At 44.8% G+C, this 21,262-nt stretch overlaps 1 protein-coding gene across 6 annotated transcripts in view; it reads left to right on the top strand.

Annotated features, from left to right (window-relative positions):
• Positions 1-7,018: 7,018 nt before the first annotated feature.
• Positions 7,019-21,262, top strand: part of LOC310636478 (uncharacterized protein) — a 43,781-nt gene continuing 29,537 nt past the window's right edge. For 3 of the 6 annotated variants that reach the window (XM_083356361.1, XM_083356362.1, XM_083356358.1), the window contains exons 1-5: positions 7,019-7,140; positions 14,001-14,079; positions 14,279-14,416; positions 15,805-15,884; positions 18,812-19,012. In XM_083356361.1, the coding sequence (XP_083212487.1) occupies positions 15,846-15,884; positions 18,812-19,012 (240 nt within the window). In that variant the 5' untranslated portion in view covers positions 7,019-7,140; positions 14,001-14,079; positions 14,279-14,416; positions 15,805-15,845. Of the gene's footprint in view, positions 7,141-14,000; positions 14,080-14,278; positions 14,430-15,804; positions 15,885-18,811; positions 19,013-21,262 lie in introns of all 6 variants that reach the window. The other 3 variants (XM_083356359.1, XM_083356363.1, XM_083356360.1) reach the window with 3 other exon arrangements.

Below are 21,262 nucleotides of genomic sequence, written 5' to 3'. Positions count from 1 at the left end.
ACCATTGTTAAAAAGGCACGGCAAAGAATGTTCTTCCTGCAACAACTCAGAAAGCTCAGTGTTACTTGTCCAAATAGCAAACCCCCCCCCCACAAAAAAAGGAATCTTCAAGGCTTTAAATATGAGCCAGCCGTGTGCTGCAGCTGCCAAAAAAGCCAACACAGTGCTAGGCTGCATTAACAGAGGGATAGAATCAAGATCACGTGAAGTACTAATACCACTTTACAATGCCTTGGTAAGGCCACACCTGGAATACTGCATCCAGTTTTGCTCACCACGATGTAAAAAAGATGTCGAGACTCTAGAAAGAGTACAGAGAAGGGCAACAAAGATGATTGGGGGACTGGAGGCTAAAACATATAGGGAACGGTTGCTGGAATTGGGTATGTGTAGTTTAACTCTAATGGCAGAAAGTGAAGAAGAACTAAAGAGCCTCTTGTTGCGGGTGAAGAAGGAGAGTGCAAAACTTGGGTTGAAACTAAACATTAAGAAAACCAAGATCATGGCATCCGGCCCTCTCAATTCCTGGCAAACAGATGGGGAAGAAATGGAGGTAGTGACAGATTTTATTTTCCTGGGCTCCAAGATCACTGCAGATGGGGACTGTAGCCAAGAAATTAAAAGACGCTTGCTCCTCGGGAGGAAAGCCATGGCAAATCTAGACAGCACACTAAAAAGCAGAGACATCACCCTGTCAACAAAAGTGCGTATAGTCAAGGCTATGGTCTTCCCAGTTGCAATGTATGGCAGTGAAAGCTGGACCATAAGAAAGGCTGAGCGCCAAAGAATTGAAGCCTTTGAACTATGGTGCTGGAGAAGACTCCTGTGAGTCCCTTGGACTGCAAGGCGATCAAACCGGTCAGTCCTAGAGGAGATCAACCCTGACTGCTCTTTAGAAGGCCAGATCCTGAAGTTGAAACTCAAATGGCCACCTAATGAGAAGGAAGGACTCACTGGAGAAGAGCCTAATGCTGGGAAAGATTGAGGGCAAGAGAAGAAGGGGATGACAGAGAATGAGGTGGCTGGATGGAGTCACTGAAGCAGTAGGCGTGAGCTTAAATGGACTCCAGAAGATGGTAGAGGACAGGAAGGCCTGGAGGAACATTGTCCATAGGGTCGCCATGAGTCGGACACGACTTCGCAACTAACAACAACAACAGTTTAACGAAGAGAAGGACGAGGGGTGACATGATAGCAGTGGTCCAATATCTCAGGGGCTGCCCCAAAGAAGAGGGAGTCAAGCTATTCTCCAAAGCACCCGAAGGCAGGACAAGAAGCAACGGATGGAAACTAGTCAAGGAGAGAAGCAACCTAGAACTAAGGAGAAACTTCCTGACAGTTAGAACAATTAACCGGTGGAACAACCTGCCTACAGAAGCTGCGAATGCTCCAACACTGTAAGTTTTTAAGAAGAGACTGGGCAGCCATTTATCCGAAATGGTATAGGGTTTGCTGCCTGAGCAGGAGGTTGGAGTAGATGACCTCCAAGGTCCCTTCCAACATTATTATTGTTATTATTATTATTATTATTATTATTATTATTATTATTATTATTATTATTATTATTATTATTATTATTGCCACAAGAGAGAAGCTTTATTGAATACACATCTCGGAGCTGAAAAAGCAAAACCAGCTGACTAGTTAAACAATAGCTTTCCTTAACCCTTACCCACCAGTTGTTCACGTTGCCCAATCATAGATCTTTGGTTTGTTATGGGAATGGTCCACTTCTCCATTAGACACCTGCGCTAGTGACCTTGGCATTCTTGCAGGCTCTCGGGGTCTGTGAACGGCTTCTTAGAATCCCGTTTCCTCCCTACGCTTTCTGCCCCTCCCCCTTCTTTCTATGGCAAGCTGAGTAGCGATAGAAGTTAGCAGGCATCTTAAGTGACACTCAGACTGCCCAAGGAGCTGCTGATACCGTTCTATGGAGGAATTATTGAGTCTGGCTTTTGTACCTCAGTAACTGTCTGGTTTTGCACAGCAACCAAACAGGACAGACACAGACTTCAACAGATAGTTAGGACTGCAGAAAAATACAATTGCAACCAGCCTACCTTCCACTGAGGATCTGTATACTACATGAGCCAGGAAGAGGGCTAAGAAAACATCTACAGACCCTTTACATCCTGGACATAAACTGTTACAACTCCTTCCCTCAGGACGCTACTATGGGGCATTGTATGCCAAAACAACTAAACACAAAGATAAGTTTTCTTCCCCTGTGCCATTACTCTGCTGAACGCCCAATTCCCACAACACTGGCTTAAGCCTAAAGATATTTACCCGTGTAGTAGGTCTGTATTGCTATTATTATTCTCATCTTTCACATTCTCCTATTTGTAGCTAATGATATATCATTTTGTTGTTTGTATCTTATGATTTATTATTGTATCCTACAATTGTATCCTACCAGCCTGATTAATGTTTTATCACTTTGTTGTATGTATGTACACAGAGTTTATGCACCAGAGACAAATTCCTGGTGTGTCCAACCACACTTGGCCAATAAAGAATATTCTATGTTCTGTATCCTCCCCCTGGAAGAAAACAAGGTAGACACCTGGAGTAGGTGTCTTCATCAAGTGTTTGGTGACAGGAAGAAAAGTAGCTCAAAGCTCAAACTGTCACAAAGAAGAAGAATCTGCTAAGTTCCCCAAAGAGAAAATGGTAGGTGGTGGTGATTGGTGACTCACTTTTCAGAGGAACAGAAACAGCAATTTGTAGACTGGACAACCTATCAAGGGGAGTATGTTATTTCCCAGGTGCAAAGATCAAAGATGCAACAGAGAGGCTTATCAAATCTACTGATTATCATCCTTTTCTCCTTTTCCATGTTGGAATGAATGATACAACAACAAAAACAACTGAAAACCATGTCAGGGGACTGTGAGCAGCTAGGCATGAAGGCAAAAGACTTAGGAGCACAGGTGGTGATCTCATGTATACTTCCAACTGAAGGTCAACATCCAATGAGGCAAGAGAAGATTCTAGAAGTAAATCACTGGCTCTCCTGTTCTATCTTGCAACAAACCCTTTCTTCCACCAAGTCCAAACACAGATCTTATCTCTTTCAGGTAAAAATCTCAACACAAAAACCATAGCCTTTTATTTGATCCGGTCTTTTTTGTGTGCACAAAGATTATTCGGAAGAGTGAGTAGAAGGATGCAAAGATGTGCATGAAGCTTTTTCAGTCTGATGTGATAAGATCTAAGTGGTGATCCATAAACAGGCTATTAGTCTGTTCGTAGAACTGGTTAGCTAGTTTTTTCCAGAGAATCCCCATTTCATGGGGTGGGGGGGAACCCTTCACTTTGCATTTAGATATTTCTACTTTGGGCCCCTCATTTTTTGGGCTTCATATCCTAGCCCTAAAATTCCTGGAAGGCTACTTGATAACCTTATCAAGGAACTCAAATCAGGCCAGCATTTTATTCAGGGGTTAGCTTCTCCTTAATGAACACTGGCTGTTGTGGTTAGGAAGCTGGGTTGGAGGTTAGCAAATCTGCATTCAAGACCTGAATGCTGCCATGGGTGAGGTGACCTCCCATCCTTTGCTCCAGCTGCTGTCAGGGACATGAAAGGAGCCCCCAACTGGGCTAATCCCTTCAACCCGGAAGCACCTCAGTGCTTCTAACATGAGTGCAAACATCTCCTTTCCTGTTGCAGATAAGTTAGCTAGAAAGTTTTGCATACTTAATTAGCAATAGCAATAGCACTTAGACTTATATACCGCTTCACAGTGCTTCACAGCCCTCTCTAAGCGGTATAGAGTCAGCATATTGCCCCCAACTATCTGAGTCCTCATTTTACCAACCTCGATGGAAGGCTGAGTCAATCTTGAGCCGGTCAGGATCGAACTGCCAAACTGCTGGCAATCAGCAGAAGTAGCCTGCAATACTGCATTCTAACCACTGCACCACCACAGCTCAGCCTTACTATCAGCCTTATAAGTTAGGGACAGAAGGCGAGGATTGTAATATTTTAGTAATTCTGGGAGGACCACCCTCTACCAGGGCTTGGAATACTTCGTTGTTTGTTGCCTATTGCTTGCTAATGATCATGTGCCTTGGTTTCCCAAAAGTGTATTTAAACGATGCCAAGTTGTGTGTTGGGTGCTCTCGATTTGTGATGTAATCCCGAGAGCTCACCTCTTTGTGCTGTGCAGAATAAACAGGTTGCAATTTCCTGCCTTGTGCAATAATTGGCTGCTTCGCACCAGACGAAAAACAAATTCATCATTTGGCTGGGCCAGTTCACGGCCTTGCCGTCCTGTTTGGGAGGAACATCGGATCTGTTCCCAAGGCGGGTTTCTTTGAAAGAGTGCCAGACAAAGGCGGTTGGCTTGAAGCAGAGGAGAGGTTTATTTCCGAGAGCACCATAGAGGCAGAGGGCCAGATCAGCTATCGGAGGTGGTCACCGGAGTCCAATTTCACTAGGTAGTTTCTCTGATGGTTCCTTTGTTCTTTGGAAGCCCGTGAAATTTAATAATTCTTAGAAAACGTAATTGACTGATGGTTTTAAAAAGGGCCAGACTCTCTGTTCAGGTGCAGTTTTCCCCTGCTTATTTCCTGTGTAATTAGAGTATTCAATAGAAGTAATTATCTCATAAAGGAAAGGGATCTTTTGTGGATTAATGGGTGGAAACTCTGACACCCTGAGTGGAACGTTCACCTGAACAGGCTGGCGTCTTTTGCGAATTTGAACCCTTTTGTCAAGTTTGTTCCCTTTGTTTCCCATGTAATTCTTATCCTCTTTGAGCTGGAAATGATGGGTAGGTTTAAATTAAGTGGAACAGAGGAAAGATTGAATATTAGGGGAGGGTTTGTTTTTTTCTTTCTCTTCCTTCCTTCCTACCTTCCTTCTCTTTCTTTCTTTCTTTCTTTCTCTTTCTTTCTTTCTTTCTTTCTCTTTCCTTTCTTTCCTTCCTTCCTTCCTTTCTTTCTTTCTTTCTTTCTTTCTTTCTTTCTTTCTTTCTTCCCTTTCTTTCTTTCTTTCTTTCTTCCTTTTCTTTCTTTCTTTCTTTCTTTTCATTCTTTCTTTCTTTCTTTCTTCCCTTTCTTTCTTTTCTTTCTTTCTTTCTTTCTTTCTTTCTTTCTTTCTTTCTTTCTCATTCCTTCCTTCCTTTCTCTTCCTTTCTTCCTTCTTTCCTTCCTTCCTTTCTCTTCCTTTCTTCCTTCTTTCCTTCCTTTCTCTTTTGCTTTTCTTCCTTCCTTTTTCTTTTTCCTTTCTTTTTTCGTCCTTCCTTTTCCTTTCTTGCTTTCTTCCTCTTCCTTCCTTCCTTCCTTCCTTCCTTCCTTCCTTCCTTTCTTTCTTTCTTTCTTTCTTCCCTTTCTTTCTTTCTTTCTTTCTTCCTTTTCTTTCTTTCTTTCTTTCTTTCTTTTCATTCTTTCTTTCTTTCTTTCTTTCTTCCCTTTCTTTCTTTCTTTTCTTTCTTTCTTTCTTTCTTTCTTTCTCATTCCTTCCTTCCTTTCTCTTCCTTTCTTCCTTCTTTCCTTCCTTCCTTTCTCTTCCTTTCTTCCTTCTTTCCTTCCTTTCTCTTTTGCTTTTCTTCCTTCCTTTTTCTTTTTCCTTTCTTTTTTCATCCTTCCTTTTCCTTTCTTGCTTTCTTCCTCTTCTTTCCTTCCTTCCTTCCTTCCTTCCTTCCTTCCTTCCTTCCTTCCTTCCTTCCTTCCTTCCTTCCTTCCTTCCACAAATCATATGAGGAACCTACACCCTTGTGTTTGGTATAGACATTTTCAAACGCTCTGTTGCTCTGTGAAATATTATTCATCCCAAAGTCCTATTTACACAGATTCATGATGAGTGTCAAACTCTCACAAAGGTAAATCATGTGTTACGCTACAACATGTGTTGAAATCAAATGAAATAAAGAGCGAGCTAGCCAACTAGTAAAAGTGTATTTCAAGATAAATAAAATGTCAACCTCTGGCACATCAACCTCAATATTCTGCCTCCAGACAGTGACTGACTACAGATCCCTGAATGTTCACTAGCAGGATACGAAGGCTATTAAAAATAGTCGTCAACTTACAACCATCTGTTTAACAATAACAGCAATAACAATAAAGTTGGAAGGGACCTTGGAGATCTTCTAGTCCAACCCCTTGCTCAGGCAGGAAACCCTATACCACTTCAGACCATTCGAAGTTACATCGGTACTGAAAAAAGTGACTTATGACCAATTTTCACGCTTAAGGACCCTAGTGGCAACCCCATGGTCACGTGTTCAGAATTCGGTTGCTTGGCAACTGACATGTATTTATGACAGTTGCAACATCCCGGGGGGCGGTCATGCGATCACCGTTGGTAACCTTCCCAGCCAGTTTCCAACAAGCAAAGTCAACGGGGGAAGCCTGATTCACTTAACGACTTTATGATTCATTTAGTAAGTGCAGTGATTCACTTAAGAACTGTGGCAGAAAAGGTAAGGCTCAGTTGTGGTCGTAATTTGAGGATTAACTGTACCGAAGTTGAGATATGTTGAGCCTTGGTGGAGCAGTGGGCTAATGCCTCCTTAAGTAACACCAGCTGCCTGCAATTAGTGCAGGTTCGCATCCCACCAGGCTCAAGGTTGACTCAGCCTTCCATCCTTCCGAGGTAGGTAAAATGAGGACCCAGATGGTTGGGGGCAATTAAGCTGACTTTGTAATAATGCCGCTTGGGGGGGTGTGTGAAAGCCCTAATAAGCAGGCATATACATAGAATGAAGGCTACTGCTAAGCTTGTAAGCCGCCCTGAGTCTTCGGAGAAGGGCGGGATATAAATGGAATTAAAATAAAAAATAAAAAATAAAATATATTGTTCCTGTGTATGGAAGTGCCATATTCCCTAAGCTGCGGTACTACAGGTAGTCCTCGATTTATGACCACCAACTGGTAAAACATTGGTTGAGTTTTCCCTCTGGCCACCAGGGGGCGGAATCAAAAAAATTCACATCACTGTTTTGTTCCCTCTCTCTCTGTGTCTCTCTCTCTCCTCTATGGTGCCTCTGTTGAGATGAATGTCAGTTTTGCAAGAAGTTTGCAGGCTGCATCCGGTGTTTGCTGCCAGTTATCTGTTTCCATTGTGAAAGTGAGCAGCTGCTGCTGCTGCTGCTGTATCCCAGCGTGGAGAGAAGAGACCAAGAAAAAAAGGTATTTCTTTCCCCTTTTCCTTTCTTTTTTAAAACCTCGTCTCTTTCTTCTTTTCACGAGCCGGCTGGATCCCTCCAAACAGGTTGCAGCATTATTTCAAGAATTTCTGTTCAGAAAACGGAAGGTGATGCAGTTTGAGCATCTGAACGGCTCTTAGAAAGATTTCTTTGCTGTTCGTTAGGGTGAAAATCAAAGCATCATCTCCCTTTTTTTTTAAAAAAAAGTTTCTAGTCCTTAAGATGGTTCTTGGTCTCAGAAACGGGGCTGTCTCCTGGCGATGAATAAACATATCGTCCTGTTGTAGCCTGCTTGCCAAGGAAAAGGCTCTTTGTGTTTTATGTAAATATATTTGTGGCAAAATTGGCTTTACCAAACAAACGAAAAAGGAGATTGAACAGTATTTCTATTAAATAAAGCACAGTCCAAGACTTCTTATATTACAGGTCAGTTGGTGTATTATACTAATCCATCATTTTAAGTCAGGTTTAGTGAATTGTACACAGGTAGCTGGTTTATATAATAAGCCATGATAATTCATGGTATAGCCCATGTGTATTAAATCAGATTAGTAGTGCAAAACTATATTATACTCGAGCAATGTTTTACAAACTTTTAACAGCCAGGCATAATTTCCAGTCTGTATAACTGGTAGTTTTTTCTTTCCTCTAACATCCTCTAAAATCATTCTCCACTTTTCCTTCTTCCACACAAACATGGGTGAAAATGTAATAGCCATCTCTCCGGCAAATATTCCATGGATTTGATATTATAATTTGCCAGTTTTGAAAAGAGGGGAAAGAAGTTAGATGATTTCCATAAAAGGATCTTTGGACTGTGGTGGACTTCTAACAATTTCTATGCTATAGAACAGCATTTTTAAAGTCCTTTGTAAAAAAATCATTTAACCCTCATACACTGGCACCATAAAAAGCAAAGGAAAAATGGGCCATCGATTGGAGTGATAACTGAAGTGCGAGTTATTGGGAAGACTTATTTTAAAAACAGCAGCCCACTAGGGGAAAACCTTTGCCAGCTGTTCCAGCTGCTGATGCAATTGTTGCATCAAGATTGACAAGACTGATCTGGTGGGATCCAAAGGAGCAACACAATAAATCTCATGGGAACAGAAGGAAAAGAAAGATTTGGTTGCTAAATATTTTCAGTATTTATGAAGGAAGAACTAAAAGCTTCCTCCTCTAATATCTTTATATTAAGTTAAAATTTATTAAATATATTTATTTTGTTTATCATAAAAAATAAACACAAAAATAGAAAAACAAAAAAATGCATCCATCACTAACAATGAAAGAGAAAAATGGTGTACAAAAAAGGGAAAAAAAACGAGTAACAAGTATCAAATAAATTTAAGATTAAATATATAGAATCCATCCTGGCTGGATGCTGGAAAAAAAAGAGAGAAGACAAGTAAAACTAGACAATTTTATAAGAGACTGGAAGTCGTTTCTGGACTTTCTATGTGTTAAGTACAATAACAGATGGTTAACAGAGGGGTTCAAAGATTAATATTTAGCCTAACCTATTGACTGTTCTTTTTTAAAGTATATATACTTGCACATATTATGATTAGATGTTGGGTCGATTAGATAGAAACTCCCTCACTTGGAATATTTCTTTATTTAATGTAGGGTTGTTGGGGTTTTTTTGTTAAATAGGGATGGAAAAGCTTGTAACTATTTGTAGACCCACTGTGTAAAGGGAAGAAGAAGTTAAAATTTACAAGCAGCTAGGCCTTGATTTGTTGTTGTTGTTAGCTGCGAAGTCGTGTCCAACCCATCGCGACCCTATGGACAACGTTCCTCCAGGCCTTCCTGTCCTCTACCATCTTCTGGAGCCCATTTAAGCTCACGCCTACTGCTTCAGTGACTCCATCCAGCCACCTCATTCTCTGTCGTCCCCTTCTTCTCTTGCCCTCGATCTTTCCCAGCATCAGGCTCTTCTCCAGTGAGTCTTTCCTTCTCATTAGGTGGCCAAAGTATTTGAGTTTTAGCTTCAGGATCTGGCCTTCTAAAGAGTAGTCAGGGTTGATCTCCTCTAGGACTGACCGGTTTGATAGCCTTGCAGTCCAAGGGACTCGCAGGAGTCTCCTCCAGCACCGTAGTTCAAAGGCCTCAATTCTTTGGCGCTCAGCCTTTCTTATGGTCCAACTTTCACTGCCATACATTGCAACTGGGAAGACCATAGCCTTGACTATACGCACTTTTGTTGACAGGGTGATGTCTTTGCTTTTTAGTGTGCTGTCTAGATTTGCCATGGCTTTCCTCCCCAGGAGCAAGCAAGGCCTTGATAGTAAACTGCTAACATGCAAGAATGATCAGGAATGTTCATCAAAGCAAAGGTGATCAAAAGTGCTTGTTCAAGTGAAACTCCAGATATATTATAGGACAAGGCAACAGCTGGGGAAAAGAGGAACTTGGGGGCGATACGATCGTTGTTACTGGGATAAAATGGGCCGATTGCTGCTAGAGAGAGATAGTTCTTGACTTACAGCAGTTCGTTTAGTGGCTGTTCGAAGTTGCAACCCTGATAAAAAGTGACTTTTGACCATTTTTCAGATGCTTGGCAACTGACTCATATTTATGATGGCTGCAGTGTCTCGCAGTCACCGGATCACCTTCTGACCTACAAAGTCAAAGGGGGAAGCCGGATTCACTTAACAGCCGTGTGACTAACTTAACGGCTGCAGTGATTCCCTTAACAAATGTGGTGAGAAAGGCCTTGTCGTGGAGAGTCTTTGGGCGCTGCAGGGCTGCTGGGGCGAAACAAGCCCAGAAGAGAAAGGAGGAAGATGGCGGAGACAGGAGAGGCTATAAAAGGAGGCAGTTTTGGCGGGAAACGGAGAGAGAGAGAGAGAAAAAAAAAGACTTCTGAGAAAGAGTCAGTAGAGAAAGGGATTTTCTCAGAGAAGCAGTGTGTGAGGCAGAGAGGCAAGGCTTTTGGGCAGGTGTGTGAGGCAGACAGGAAAGGCTTTGGGGCAGGTGTGTGAGAGAGAGAGGCAGAGAGGAGCTTTTGGGCAGGTGTGAGAGAGAGAGGAAGAGAGGAACTTTTGGGCAGGTGTCTGTGTGAGGCAGAGGCAAGGCTTTGGGGCAGGGGTGTGTGTGAAGCAGAGAGGAAAGGCTTTGGGGCAGGTGTGTGTGTGAAGCAGAGAGGAAAGGCTTTGGGGCAGGGGTGTGTGTGAAGCAGAGAGGAAAGGCTTTGGGGCAGGGGTGTGTGTGAAGCAGAGAGGAAAGGCTTTGGGGCAGGTGTGTGTGTGAGGCAGAGAGGAAAGGCTTTGGGGCAGGTGTGTGTGTGAGGCAGAGAGGCAAGGCTTTGGGGCAGGTGTGTGTGTGTGTGAGGCAGAGGCAAGGCTTTGGGGCAGGTGTGTGTGAGGCAGAGAGATGAGGCTTTGGGGCAGGTGTGTGTGTGTGTGTGTGTGAGGCAGAGGCAAGGCTTTGGGGCAGGTGTGTGTGAAGCAGAGAGGAAAGGCTTTGGGGCACATGTGTTTGTGTGAGGCAGAGAGGCAAGGCTTTTGGGCAGGTGTGTGTGTGTGTGTGAGGCAGAGAGGCAAGGCTTTGGGGCAGGTGTGTGTGTGTGAGGCAGAGGCAAGGCTTTTGGGCACGTGTGTTTGTGTGAGGCAGAGAGGCAAGGCTTTGGGGCAGGTGTGTGTGAGGCAGAGAGATGAGGCTTTTGGGCAGGTGTGTGTGTGTGAGGCAGAGGCAAGGCTTTTGGGCAGGTGTGTGTGAGGCAGAGAGGAAAGGCTTTGGGGCAGGTCTGTGTGTGTGAGGCAGAGGCAAAGCTTTGGGGCAGGTGTGTGTGTGTGTGTGTGTGAAGCAGAGAGGCTTTTGGGCACGTGTGTTTGTGTGAGGCAGAGAGGCAAGGCTTTGGGGCAGGTGTGTGTGTGTGTGTGTGAGGCAGAGAGGCAAGGCTTTGGGGCAGGGGTGTGTGTGTGTGTGAGGCAGAGAGGCAAGGCTTTGGGGCAGGTGTGTGTGTGTGAGGCAGAGGCAAGGCTTTTGGGCAGGTGTGTTTGTGTGAGGCAGAGAGGCAAGGCTTTGGGGCAGGTGTGTGTGTGTGTGTGTGTGTGAGGCAGAGGCAAGGCTTTGGGGCAGGTGTGTGTGTGTGAGGCAGAGGCAAGGCTTTTGGGCAGGTGTGTTTGTGTGAGGCAGAGAGGCAAGGCTTTGGGGCAGGTGTGTGTGTGTGTGTGTGAGGCAGAGGCAAGGCTTTTGGGCACCTGTGTTTGTGTGAGGCAGAGAGGCAAGGCTTTGGGGCAGGTGTGTGTGAGGCAGAGAGATGAGGCTTTTGGGCAGGTGTGTGTGTGTGAGGCAGAGGCAAGGCTTTGGGGCAGGTGTGTGTGTGAGGCAGAGAGGAAAGGCTTTGGGGCAGGTCTGTGTGTGTGAGGCAGAGGCAAGGCTTTGGGGCAGGTGTGTGTGTGTGTGTGTATGAAGCAGAGAGGCTTTTGGGCACGTGTGTTTGTGTGAGGCAGAGAGGCAAGGCTTTTGGGCAGGTGTGTGTGTGTGTGTGAGGCAGAGAGGCAAGGCTTTGGGGCAGGGGTGTGTGTGTGTGTGAGGCAGAGAGGCAAGGCTTTGGGGCAGGTGTGTGTGTGTGAGGCAGAGCCAAGGCTTTTGGGCAGGTGTGTTTGTGTGAGGCAGAGAGGCAAGGCTTTGGGGCAGGTGTGTGTGTGTGTGTGTGAGGCAGAGGCAAGGCTTTGGGGCAGGTGTGTGTGTGAGCCAGAGAGGAAAGGCTTTGGGGCAGGTGTGTGTGTGAGGCAGAGAGGCAAGGGTTTTGGGCAGGTGTGTGTGTGAGGCAGAACGGAAAGGCTTTGGGGCAGGTGTGTGTGTGTGAGGCAGAGAGGCAAGGCTTTGGGGCAAGGGTGTGTGTGAGAGGCAGAGGCAAGGCTTTGGGGCAGATGTGTGTGTGAGGCAGAGAGGAAAGGCTTTGGGGCAGGTGTGTGTGTGAGAGAGGGGCTTTTGCAAGCAACGGGTGAGGAGAAAGAGAGAGGAAGCAGGGCCGACCAGCCACCTGACCATTAAGGTAGTGGTGCATATTAATAAATATTGAGAAATTCATCATACATTTGTCAGTGTAAGGAGAAATTCAGCAAAGGAACAGCCATCAAAAAATTACTTTTTTCCTTCTTCTTTTTTTTACAGTTTGTAACATTTTATTAGATTGTAGAATAAAATACAAAAATACAAAAGCAAAGAGTAGGACACAGTGGGGAGGAAAAAGGGGGCAAAAGTGCGGGGGAGAAGGGAAAAATAAAAGGCATTGACTTTTGACTTCCTCTGTTGCAGTAAAAGGAAGCATTAATGCTGAACCTCAACTTTTTACTTTTCCATAATATTATAAACTAGCCATTTCTACAACAACAAATGAATCTAACCAGTAAAACCCAAAATCCCCCCCACCTTTTTTTTTCAGTCATCAAGTTTTTGAGACCTGGCTAAGCACTGTTGGTTCTCAAATATTGTCATGATCTAAAAATGGTACAATCTGTGAAAAGGTTGAAAAGTCGTAACCTTTTCAACCTTTTCACAGATTGTACCATTTTTAGAACATGACAATATTTGAGTGCCAACAGTGCTTAGCAAGGTCTCAAAAACTTGATGTTCTAGTCCAACCGCCTGCTTAGGCAGGAAACCTATACCGTTTCAGACAAATGGTTGTCCATTTGTCTTCTTAAAAACTTCCAGTGTTGGAGCATTCCCAACTTCTGGAGGCAGGTTGTTCCACTGATTAATTGTTCTGTCAGGAAATTTCTCCTTAGTTCTAGGTTGCTTCTCTCCTTGATTAGTTTCCATCCGTTGCTTCTTGTTCTGCCCTCAGGTGCTTTGGAGAATAGCTTGGCTCCCTCTTCTTTGTGGCAAGGCCTACTGGGAGCCCTATTTTTGGGAAAAGGTCTATTGAGAGTGATCCCCCTGTGTCCTTTTCCTGCGCAGAATAGATTCTTTGCAATCTCCACGGTGTGTGTTTCATTGGGCGCGGCACGCCAGGTGTGAGCCCAGCTTTCTAAGGCAACGTTTAAAAGAAAAAAGCTCCTCATCTATTTGGTGAGTTAATGGCACAGGATGAATCCCTGCTAAATCTGGACAAAAGCCAAACTAATCCTGCTTTCTTTTTTCTGCAGGATCCAATCTGAGTCGGTCACCAAAGATTTGTTCTTCCAAGCTTTTGGGCTTGTGCTAGAGGTCATCATCAGGGAACTTCTCTGTCTCCAGAATATTTATTTATTTATTTTATTTTATTTTATTTTATTTATTTATTTTATTTTATTATTATTTTATTTTATTTTATTTTATTTATTCAATTTATATACCGCCCTTCTCCCGTAGGACTCAGGGCGGTTCACAAGGTTTTTAAAAACAGATACAACAATTACAAAACTTAAAATCGATTAAAAAGAATTATATAAACCTTGCTATAAAACCCCAGTTAAAAAACAGTTAAAATCCCAATTAATATGCTCAGACCTGGCCAGAGAGCTCAAATATGCACGCTGGCCTGTTCTATTCATTCGTCTACATCTTAATCAATAACTAGATGCTATACAGAACCGGGATCTATATAAATACAACGCGTAGAACCGCCCAGAGTGCTTATTCTGGACAGAGAGAATTTCCCGGATGATGGGCTACGCAGCACAAGCCCAAAAGCTTGGAAGAAAAAAACCTTTCTTCACCGACTCAGATTGGATCCTGCAGAAAAAAGAAAGCAGGATTAATTTGGCCTTTATCCAGATTTAGCAGGGATTCATCCTGTGTTCTTAACGTTGAAAGCTTGGTGACCAACTCAGATTGGATACTGCAAGGTTATCCTGAGACGCATATATTTACTTTCTTTTTCTTTTCGTTTTTTTTTTCTAACAGTGATTCGTCTTCTCTTGATCTCAACTTCACCTCTTGAATTTAACAGCTCTTGATCTCCATATCTCCGTCTCCTCCACAGGTATTTCCTAGCACTGTGACTGGGGGGAGGGGGGAAAGTGATCCAGCAGAGAGAAGAAAAAAAATGGGGCGGGGGCTGGAGTAGCATCTTGAGACTTCCTGGGAAACTTCCGAAAAGTAGAATCCGAAACCCCCCCCCCTTTTTTTTTTTAAGGGAGGCGAAATCACCACTCTGTTTTCTGTGTCTTCCATTGTTCAAGGAAAATAGCCAGGCAGGGCATTATCCAAGGCACCGGAGCAGAAGGAATGAGCTGCCCTTATTCAAATCGATCAGTTGATTCCAGTTCCGCCCAGGAATCACCTGACTACTCTCATCGCCGCACTGATTGATCAAGCAGGTTAGATTGTACGGTATGGACAGCAAAAGAATTTGCCTAGTAAAAAGGGGAAATCTTTATTTTAACACTGCAACAGTGACAGAGAACCTAAGGCTGCCTCTGGAGACCAGACATTATAGCTCAAAAAGCCAATGCAATCCTAGGCTGCATTAACAGAGGGATAGAATCAAGATCACTTGAAGTGTTAGTACCGTTTTATAAGGCCTTGGTTAGGCCACCCTTGGAATACTGAGTCCAGTTCTGGTCACCATATTGTAAAAAAGATGTAGAGACTCTAGAAAGAGCAGAGAAAAGAGCAACAAAGATGATCAGGGGGCTTGAGACTAAAACATATAAAGAACGGTTGCTGGAATTGGGTATGTCTAGTTTAATGAAGAGGGACGCGGTGGCTCAGTGGGTTAGGACGCTGAGCTTGTCGATCAGAAGTTCGGCAGTTTGGCGGGTCGAATCCCGAGTGCCGCGTAACAGAGTGAGCGCCTGTTACTCGTCCCAGCTTCTGCCAACCTAGCAGTTCGAAAGCACGTAAAAATGCAAGTAGAAAAACAGGGACCACTACGGTGGGAAGGTAACAGCGTTCCGTGCGCCTTTGGCGTTTAGTCATGCCGGCCACATGACCACGGAGACGTCCTCGGACAAGCTTTGAAACGGAGCCGTCCTCTTCGGCTTTGAAACGGAGATGAGTACCAGCCCCTAGAGTTGGAAACGACTAGCACGCATGTGCGGGGGAACCTTTACCTTTACCTTTAGTTTAATGAAAAGAAAGACTGGTGGTGACACGATAGCAGTGTCCCCATGTTTGAGGAACTGCCGCAAAGAAGTAAAACTATTCTCCAAAGCACCTGAAAGCAGGACAAGAAGCAACGGATGGAAACTAATCATGGAGAGAAGCAACCTAGAAGTTAAGAGAAATTTCTGAAATTTCCTGAAGTTAGAATTAGTGAAAGGAGTTTCCTCCAGAAGCTGTGGGTGCTCCGTCAGTGGAAGCTTTTAAAAAGAGACTGGACAGCAATTTGTCTGGAATGGTACAGGATTCCCTGTCTGAGCAGAGGGCTGGACTAGAAGACCTCCAAGGTCCCTTCCGTTATTCTGTTATAGGGATACGGTAAAACAAAAATAGATCGCTGGACCATGTTGCGTTTCAGCTGCAAGCAAAAAGCAGTTTTCAAACTCAGGATGGCTTGTCGAGTTGCAGGCATTATCCACACAAACAAGCAAAACCCGGATATTTTAATGTCTTATATACAAATGGATTAAAGAGTGTCCCCCGGGTTGATATTTAATTCCTCAGAAGCTAAGGTTCAGGGTTTCCTTTTAAAATAATTGCTTTTAAGAACAGAATTCAGCTGTAGTGGGCAAAGGATCTTTAATCTTTTCACGTTTCATCCCAGATCTTCAAGGGCTGCAAGATAATGTGAAAAAGAGCAGAAAAATGAAGCTCCCTTATCTAAGGAAAAGTGAGGATTTGCTGGTAAGACCGATTGTAGCGTTGTGAGTTTTGATCTTCTTCGAATTTTTACACCCTTCTCGTTGCAAGGCTGCCCCGAGAAAGGCCTGTTGGTCCAAAATTTGCTACGAGGTGAATAAAAACTAATTGGGGGATCACAGAATAGCCATCCAGAAAGAGCTGGATTCAAAAGATGGGGCCTGGAGGGGCTGGTACAGATAGTCCTCGACTCACAAACAAGCGGGACTGGAAAATTCACGGTTAAGCAGTACGGTTGTTAAGTGAAGCGTCCCTTCAATGAAGCGAAGCATCCCTTTTAACAACCTTTTAAATTTGTTTAATTTGTTTATAGGTCAGATTTAGAAAACTGCCCATCTCATTCAAAGAGCAACTCATTTTGGCCGCGGTAATTGAGTCGTTAAGCGGGATGTCACATAATCAACAATTTATGACCTTCCCTGCCCCGGGCTTCCTTGCATTGATTGTGCTTGTCCCTGGAAAGGTCGCAAATGGCAGTCGTGTGTGACTCCAGGACGGGGCAACTGTTGTAAGTCCACACCATTTGCCAAGTGTGGGAGTCGCAGTCACAGGACAGGGAGAAAGGACTTGGCCCTGTGTCACTTTGTTCAGACTATTGTAACTTGAAACGTTCGCTAAACAAAACGGCCATAAGCCAAGGACTGCCAGTACTGATCTCTGGCACACCCAAAGGGTTTGACCCAAATTGAGTCCAACATTTCTATGGCTAAGCGAGACATTTGTAAAGTGAGCATTGCCCCACTTTGCAACCTTTCTCTCACAACTATGTGAGTCGCGTTAGTTGTTGAGTTAGTCACAGGGCTGTTAAGTGAATCTGGTTTCCTCCTTGGCTTGGCTTGTCAGGAGGTCGCAAAAGGGGATCACATGACCCCGGGACACTGCAACCATCATAAATAAGGATGTTTTTTAAAGTGTGAATAACAATCATGTCCCTTGTAAGCTGAGGACTACCTGTATTAGTTGGCCCAAGGTATGAAGAAGAGGTCCTTATATTAGGGCAGGGGTACCCAAACCCCGGTCTGTAGACCGGTACCGGACTCTGGCGTGCCAGCAACCGGACCACACAAACAAGGAAAGCCCCACCTGCAGGATGCAGGCAGCACACAAAACGATGCCCTCTCCGGTCCGTGGAAATACCTCTCTACACAAACCGGTCCCTGGTGCCCAAAAAGTTGGGGACCTCTGCGACAGGGGACTTCAGCATTTCACGATCAAATCCAGAAAGATTTTGAAACCTTAAAACAGAGGTCCCCAACCTATATAGGCTGTGGCCCACTACCGGGCCTTGGCCTCTTGGCCACCGGGCTACATGAGTGGCTGGCCAGTGTGTACAGGCGTGTGCATGCTGTCAACCCCCTTGCGCCGGTGCTAGCCGAACCGCAAGCTGCGCGCTGGGAGCTAGCCGAGCCACGAGCCGGCGCTAGCAGCCCCATTTGCGGAGCGCGCACGCTCATGGCCCTGTTAACGCTCACATGCATGCAGCCACATTCCTTTTCCTACCTAGAAAGGTTGGCAATCCCTGCCTTAAAGGCAGAAATCTCTGCCTCCAACCCAGTAAAATGGGACAGTCCTGTTTGTTCTGGGTCACAATTTTCGGACTGGATTCAGTGTGTTGTACAATCATTCATTTTGCAGCTCTATTCAGGTAGTCCTTGGCTTATAGCTGGTCGCTTAGCAACCATTTGAAGTTACAGCAGACCACTAAGCCTCCCAAAGGACTTGCAACCCAGTTTCAAAGTTTTAATGGCCGCCGCCCACAAACCAGTCACGTGACCACATTTCAGATGCTCAGCAACTGGACTGTGTTTACAGCCATTTGACGTATCCTCTCGCATTTCCTTTCTCTCTCTTTTTTTTCCCTTTGAACTTTTTTTCTTTTGAACCCCTTCACTAAGGACCCTCAGCTTATTTTATCTCCCTTCCTCGGCCTAGGAAGCCTAGCTGAGAGTGTGAATCTCGACCAGCTTTTTGGATGTTTGAATAGAGCAGGGGTCGGCAACCTTAAACACTCAAAGAGCCTTGGTGGCGCAGTGGGCTAATGCCTCCTTAAGTAACACCAGCTGCCGTCAATTAGTGCAGGTTCGCATCCCACCAGGCTCAAGGTTGACTCAGCCTTCCATCCTTCCGAGGTAGGTAAAATGAGGAGCCAGATTGTTGGGGGCAATAAGCTGACTTTGTAATAATGCTGCTTGGGGTGTGTGTGAAAGCCCTAATAAGCAGGCATATACATAGAATGAAGGCTATTGCTAAGCTTGTAAGCCACCCTGAGTCTTCGGAGAAGGGCGGGATATAAATGGAATTAAAATAAAAATAAATAAAATAAAAAATAAATAAATACTTGGACCCGTTTCCCAGAGGGGAAAAAAACCACTGGGAGCCGCAAAACTCGCGCACGCAAGGCAGGGGAACTTGATTGAAGAGTTTAATTAAAAAGAAATAGAGGCTGCTGTGCATGAGTTCTCTCTCTCTCTCTCTCTCTCTCTCTCTCTCTCTCTCTCTCTCTCTCTCTCTCTCTCTCTCTCTCTCCTCTGTCTCTCTCTCTCCCTCTGTCTCTCTCCCTCCGGTCTCTCCCTCTCTCCGATCTTCTGCTCACCTGGCAAGCTGGCTTCACACTGTCTGGACAAGCTGACACACATTCTTATTGGGCTGGCTCTCCCGCTGCTTCCTGTGGAGACACAGCAAAGGCAGGAGCCCCGCCCAATAAACTTGTCAGCTTATCAGAGAACAGAGTGAGTTACAGAGAGAGAGAGAGAGAAGGGAAGCACAAGTGCCTCTCTCTGTCTCTGTCTCTCTCTCTGCAAATGGCTGGGAGCTGCAGAAGAAGGCTGAAAGAGCCGCATGCGTCTCCAGAGCCGCGGGTTGTCGACCCGTGGAATATGGTAACGTAATGTTCTGCCGCTGTGTCCTTGCAGAGAAAAACGGAATCGGAGCGGGAGAATATTGTCTGGGAATGGAAGGACCTGCAAAGGTTTGTCCGAGATCAGGAAGAGCTCTTGCTAAGGCAGTTGGAAGAGCTGGAGAAGGAGATCGTCACCAGGAGGGACGAGCACCTTTCGAGAAACGGACATGGCAGAGCCGGCCGGGGGAAAGGAGAAAAGGAACCTCCTGCCAAGGTGGGAGACTGGAAGCCTGCTGCGAAAAATGAAATGGGATTCTTTGGGGCCTCCTTTGTTTCCGCTTGAAAAAATCCATCTGAGGCGTACAGAGGTTGTCCTCAACGTACGACCGCAGTTGGGCCCCAAGTTTCCGTTACTAAGCAAGACAAGCTGTTAAGTGAGTGTTGCCCCATTTGGCGACCTTTCTTGCCACAGTCGTTAAGTGAATCGCTGCAGTTGTTAAGTCACATGGTCATCAAGTGAACCTGATTTCCCCACTGACTTTGCTGATCAGAAGGTGGTTTTTATGACCTCATGACACTGCAACCGTCATAAATGTGAGTCAGTTGCCAAGTGTCTGAATTTTGATCGTGTGACCATCCGGATGCTACCACGGTCGTAAGTGTGAAAAGGAGTCTCTTAAGTCACCTTTTTTCGGTGCCGTTGTAACTTTGAATATGGTCCCTAATTGAACAGTTGTAAGTTGAGGACTGTCTGTACCATATCACTCCACCTCTTTGAGGAGAGCAAGCCAGAGCAGAGGAAAACATAGCTGCAAGTTCCATTGCTGATCCCCACCATTTTTTCAGTGCTGTTGTAACTTGGAACAGTCACTAAAGGAATAATTGTAAATTGAGGACTGCTTGTAACCCTGGGCTAGTTATAAAAATGCCTCCTTCAAAATAATTCTTAAGAGGCATCATTTAGCCAAGGGGTCCCCAATCCCCCGTCCGTGGACCACTACCGGACCGCAGCATGCTAGCAACCGGTCCACACAAAACAAGCAAAGCCCCATTGGTGGGATGCAGGTAGCACAAAAAACCACACCCCCTCTGGTCTGCAGAAAAACCTCTCTCCACGGAACCGGTCCCTGGTGCTCAAAAGGTCAAGGACCTCTGATTTAGCCAATGTATGTGACTTCAAAGGGACGCGGTGGCTCAGTGGGTTAGGACGCTGAGCTTGTCGATCAGAAGGTCGGCAGTTTGGCGGGTCGAATCCCGAGTGCCGCGTAGCAGAGTGAATGCCTGTTACTCGTCCCAGCTTCTGCCAACCTAGCAGTTCGAAAGCATGTAAAAATGCAAGTAGAAAAATAGGGACCGCTACGGTGGGAAGGTAACAGCGTTCCGCCCTGAGTCTTCGGAGAAGGGCGGGATATAAATGGAATTAAAATAAAAAAAAATAAAAAATAAAATAGTCATGCTGGCCACATGATCACGGAGACGTCCTCGGAGAAGCGCTGGCCCTTCAGCTTTTGAAACAGAGATGAGCACCGGCCCCTAGAGTTGGAAACGACTAGCACACATGTGCGGGGGAACCTTTACCTTTAACCTTTATGTGACTTCAAATCCTTACATACAGTAGTGGCCAAAATTGTGGAAACCTTTTGGGAAAATGTATGGTAGAAATGCCATCTTTGGTTAAGTTTCCACCATTTTTTCTTCTAATTTCTTTATAACTGTAGCCTTGTTCACTTAATAATACTATTTTACATCGCTTTCTGGGCAACCGGTCAACTTTTTGCACTGTAACTTTAATTTTATTACGTTTTAGAAGCTCACTAAATGAAAGAACACACCAAAAAAAACCCAACCAACTTGATAAGCGATCACATAACACAGAGACAAATGTCCTCCTCTCAGCTTCAATACATGACATCCATAACTGAATCCTACTGTGATCTGATTGGCTCATTGCCAAAGCAAGATGACACCTGATTGGCTCTCTAAATACTCGTGCTCATTGGCTACAATCAGATGAAGGAAAGCTACCTGATATCAACCTAAGCAAGTTCTGCTTCCTTTTTCTGGTTATTTGGCTATAACTTTTTATAGAATACAGCACAGATAATTGAACAAGCTTTGTTGCATTACATCCTTGATTAAATTATCTTTCCATTGATATATAATTTTATGGTACGACTTCCCCCCAAAAGTGGTGTTATTAGCCATCAGACCTTAAAAATACACTTTTCCCAAAAGGTTTCCACAATTTTGGCCACTACTGTAGAGTCAAGCTGATTGTTGCAGTATCCCCAGGGTCACGTGATTTGCATTTGGATGCCTGGCCACTGACTCCTATTTATGACGGTCGCAGTGTCCCGGGGTCACATGATCCCCTTTTGCAGCCTTCTGACGAGCAAAGACTGGACAGCCATTTGCCTGAAATGGTATAAGGTTTCCTGCCTGAGCAGGGGGTTGGACTAGATGACCTCCAAGGTCCCTTCCAACTTTATTATTATTATTATTATTAAGTCCACGAGCAAGCCAG

The sequence above is a fragment of the Vipera ursinii genome (genome assembly GCF_947247035.1).
Source record: "Vipera ursinii genome assembly, chromosome: 2".
Lineage (NCBI taxonomy): Eukaryota > Metazoa > Chordata > Lepidosauria > Squamata > Viperidae > Vipera > Vipera ursinii.
Note: the sequence above shows the minus strand (reverse complement) of the source record. Positions and strands in the feature narration are given on the sequence as shown.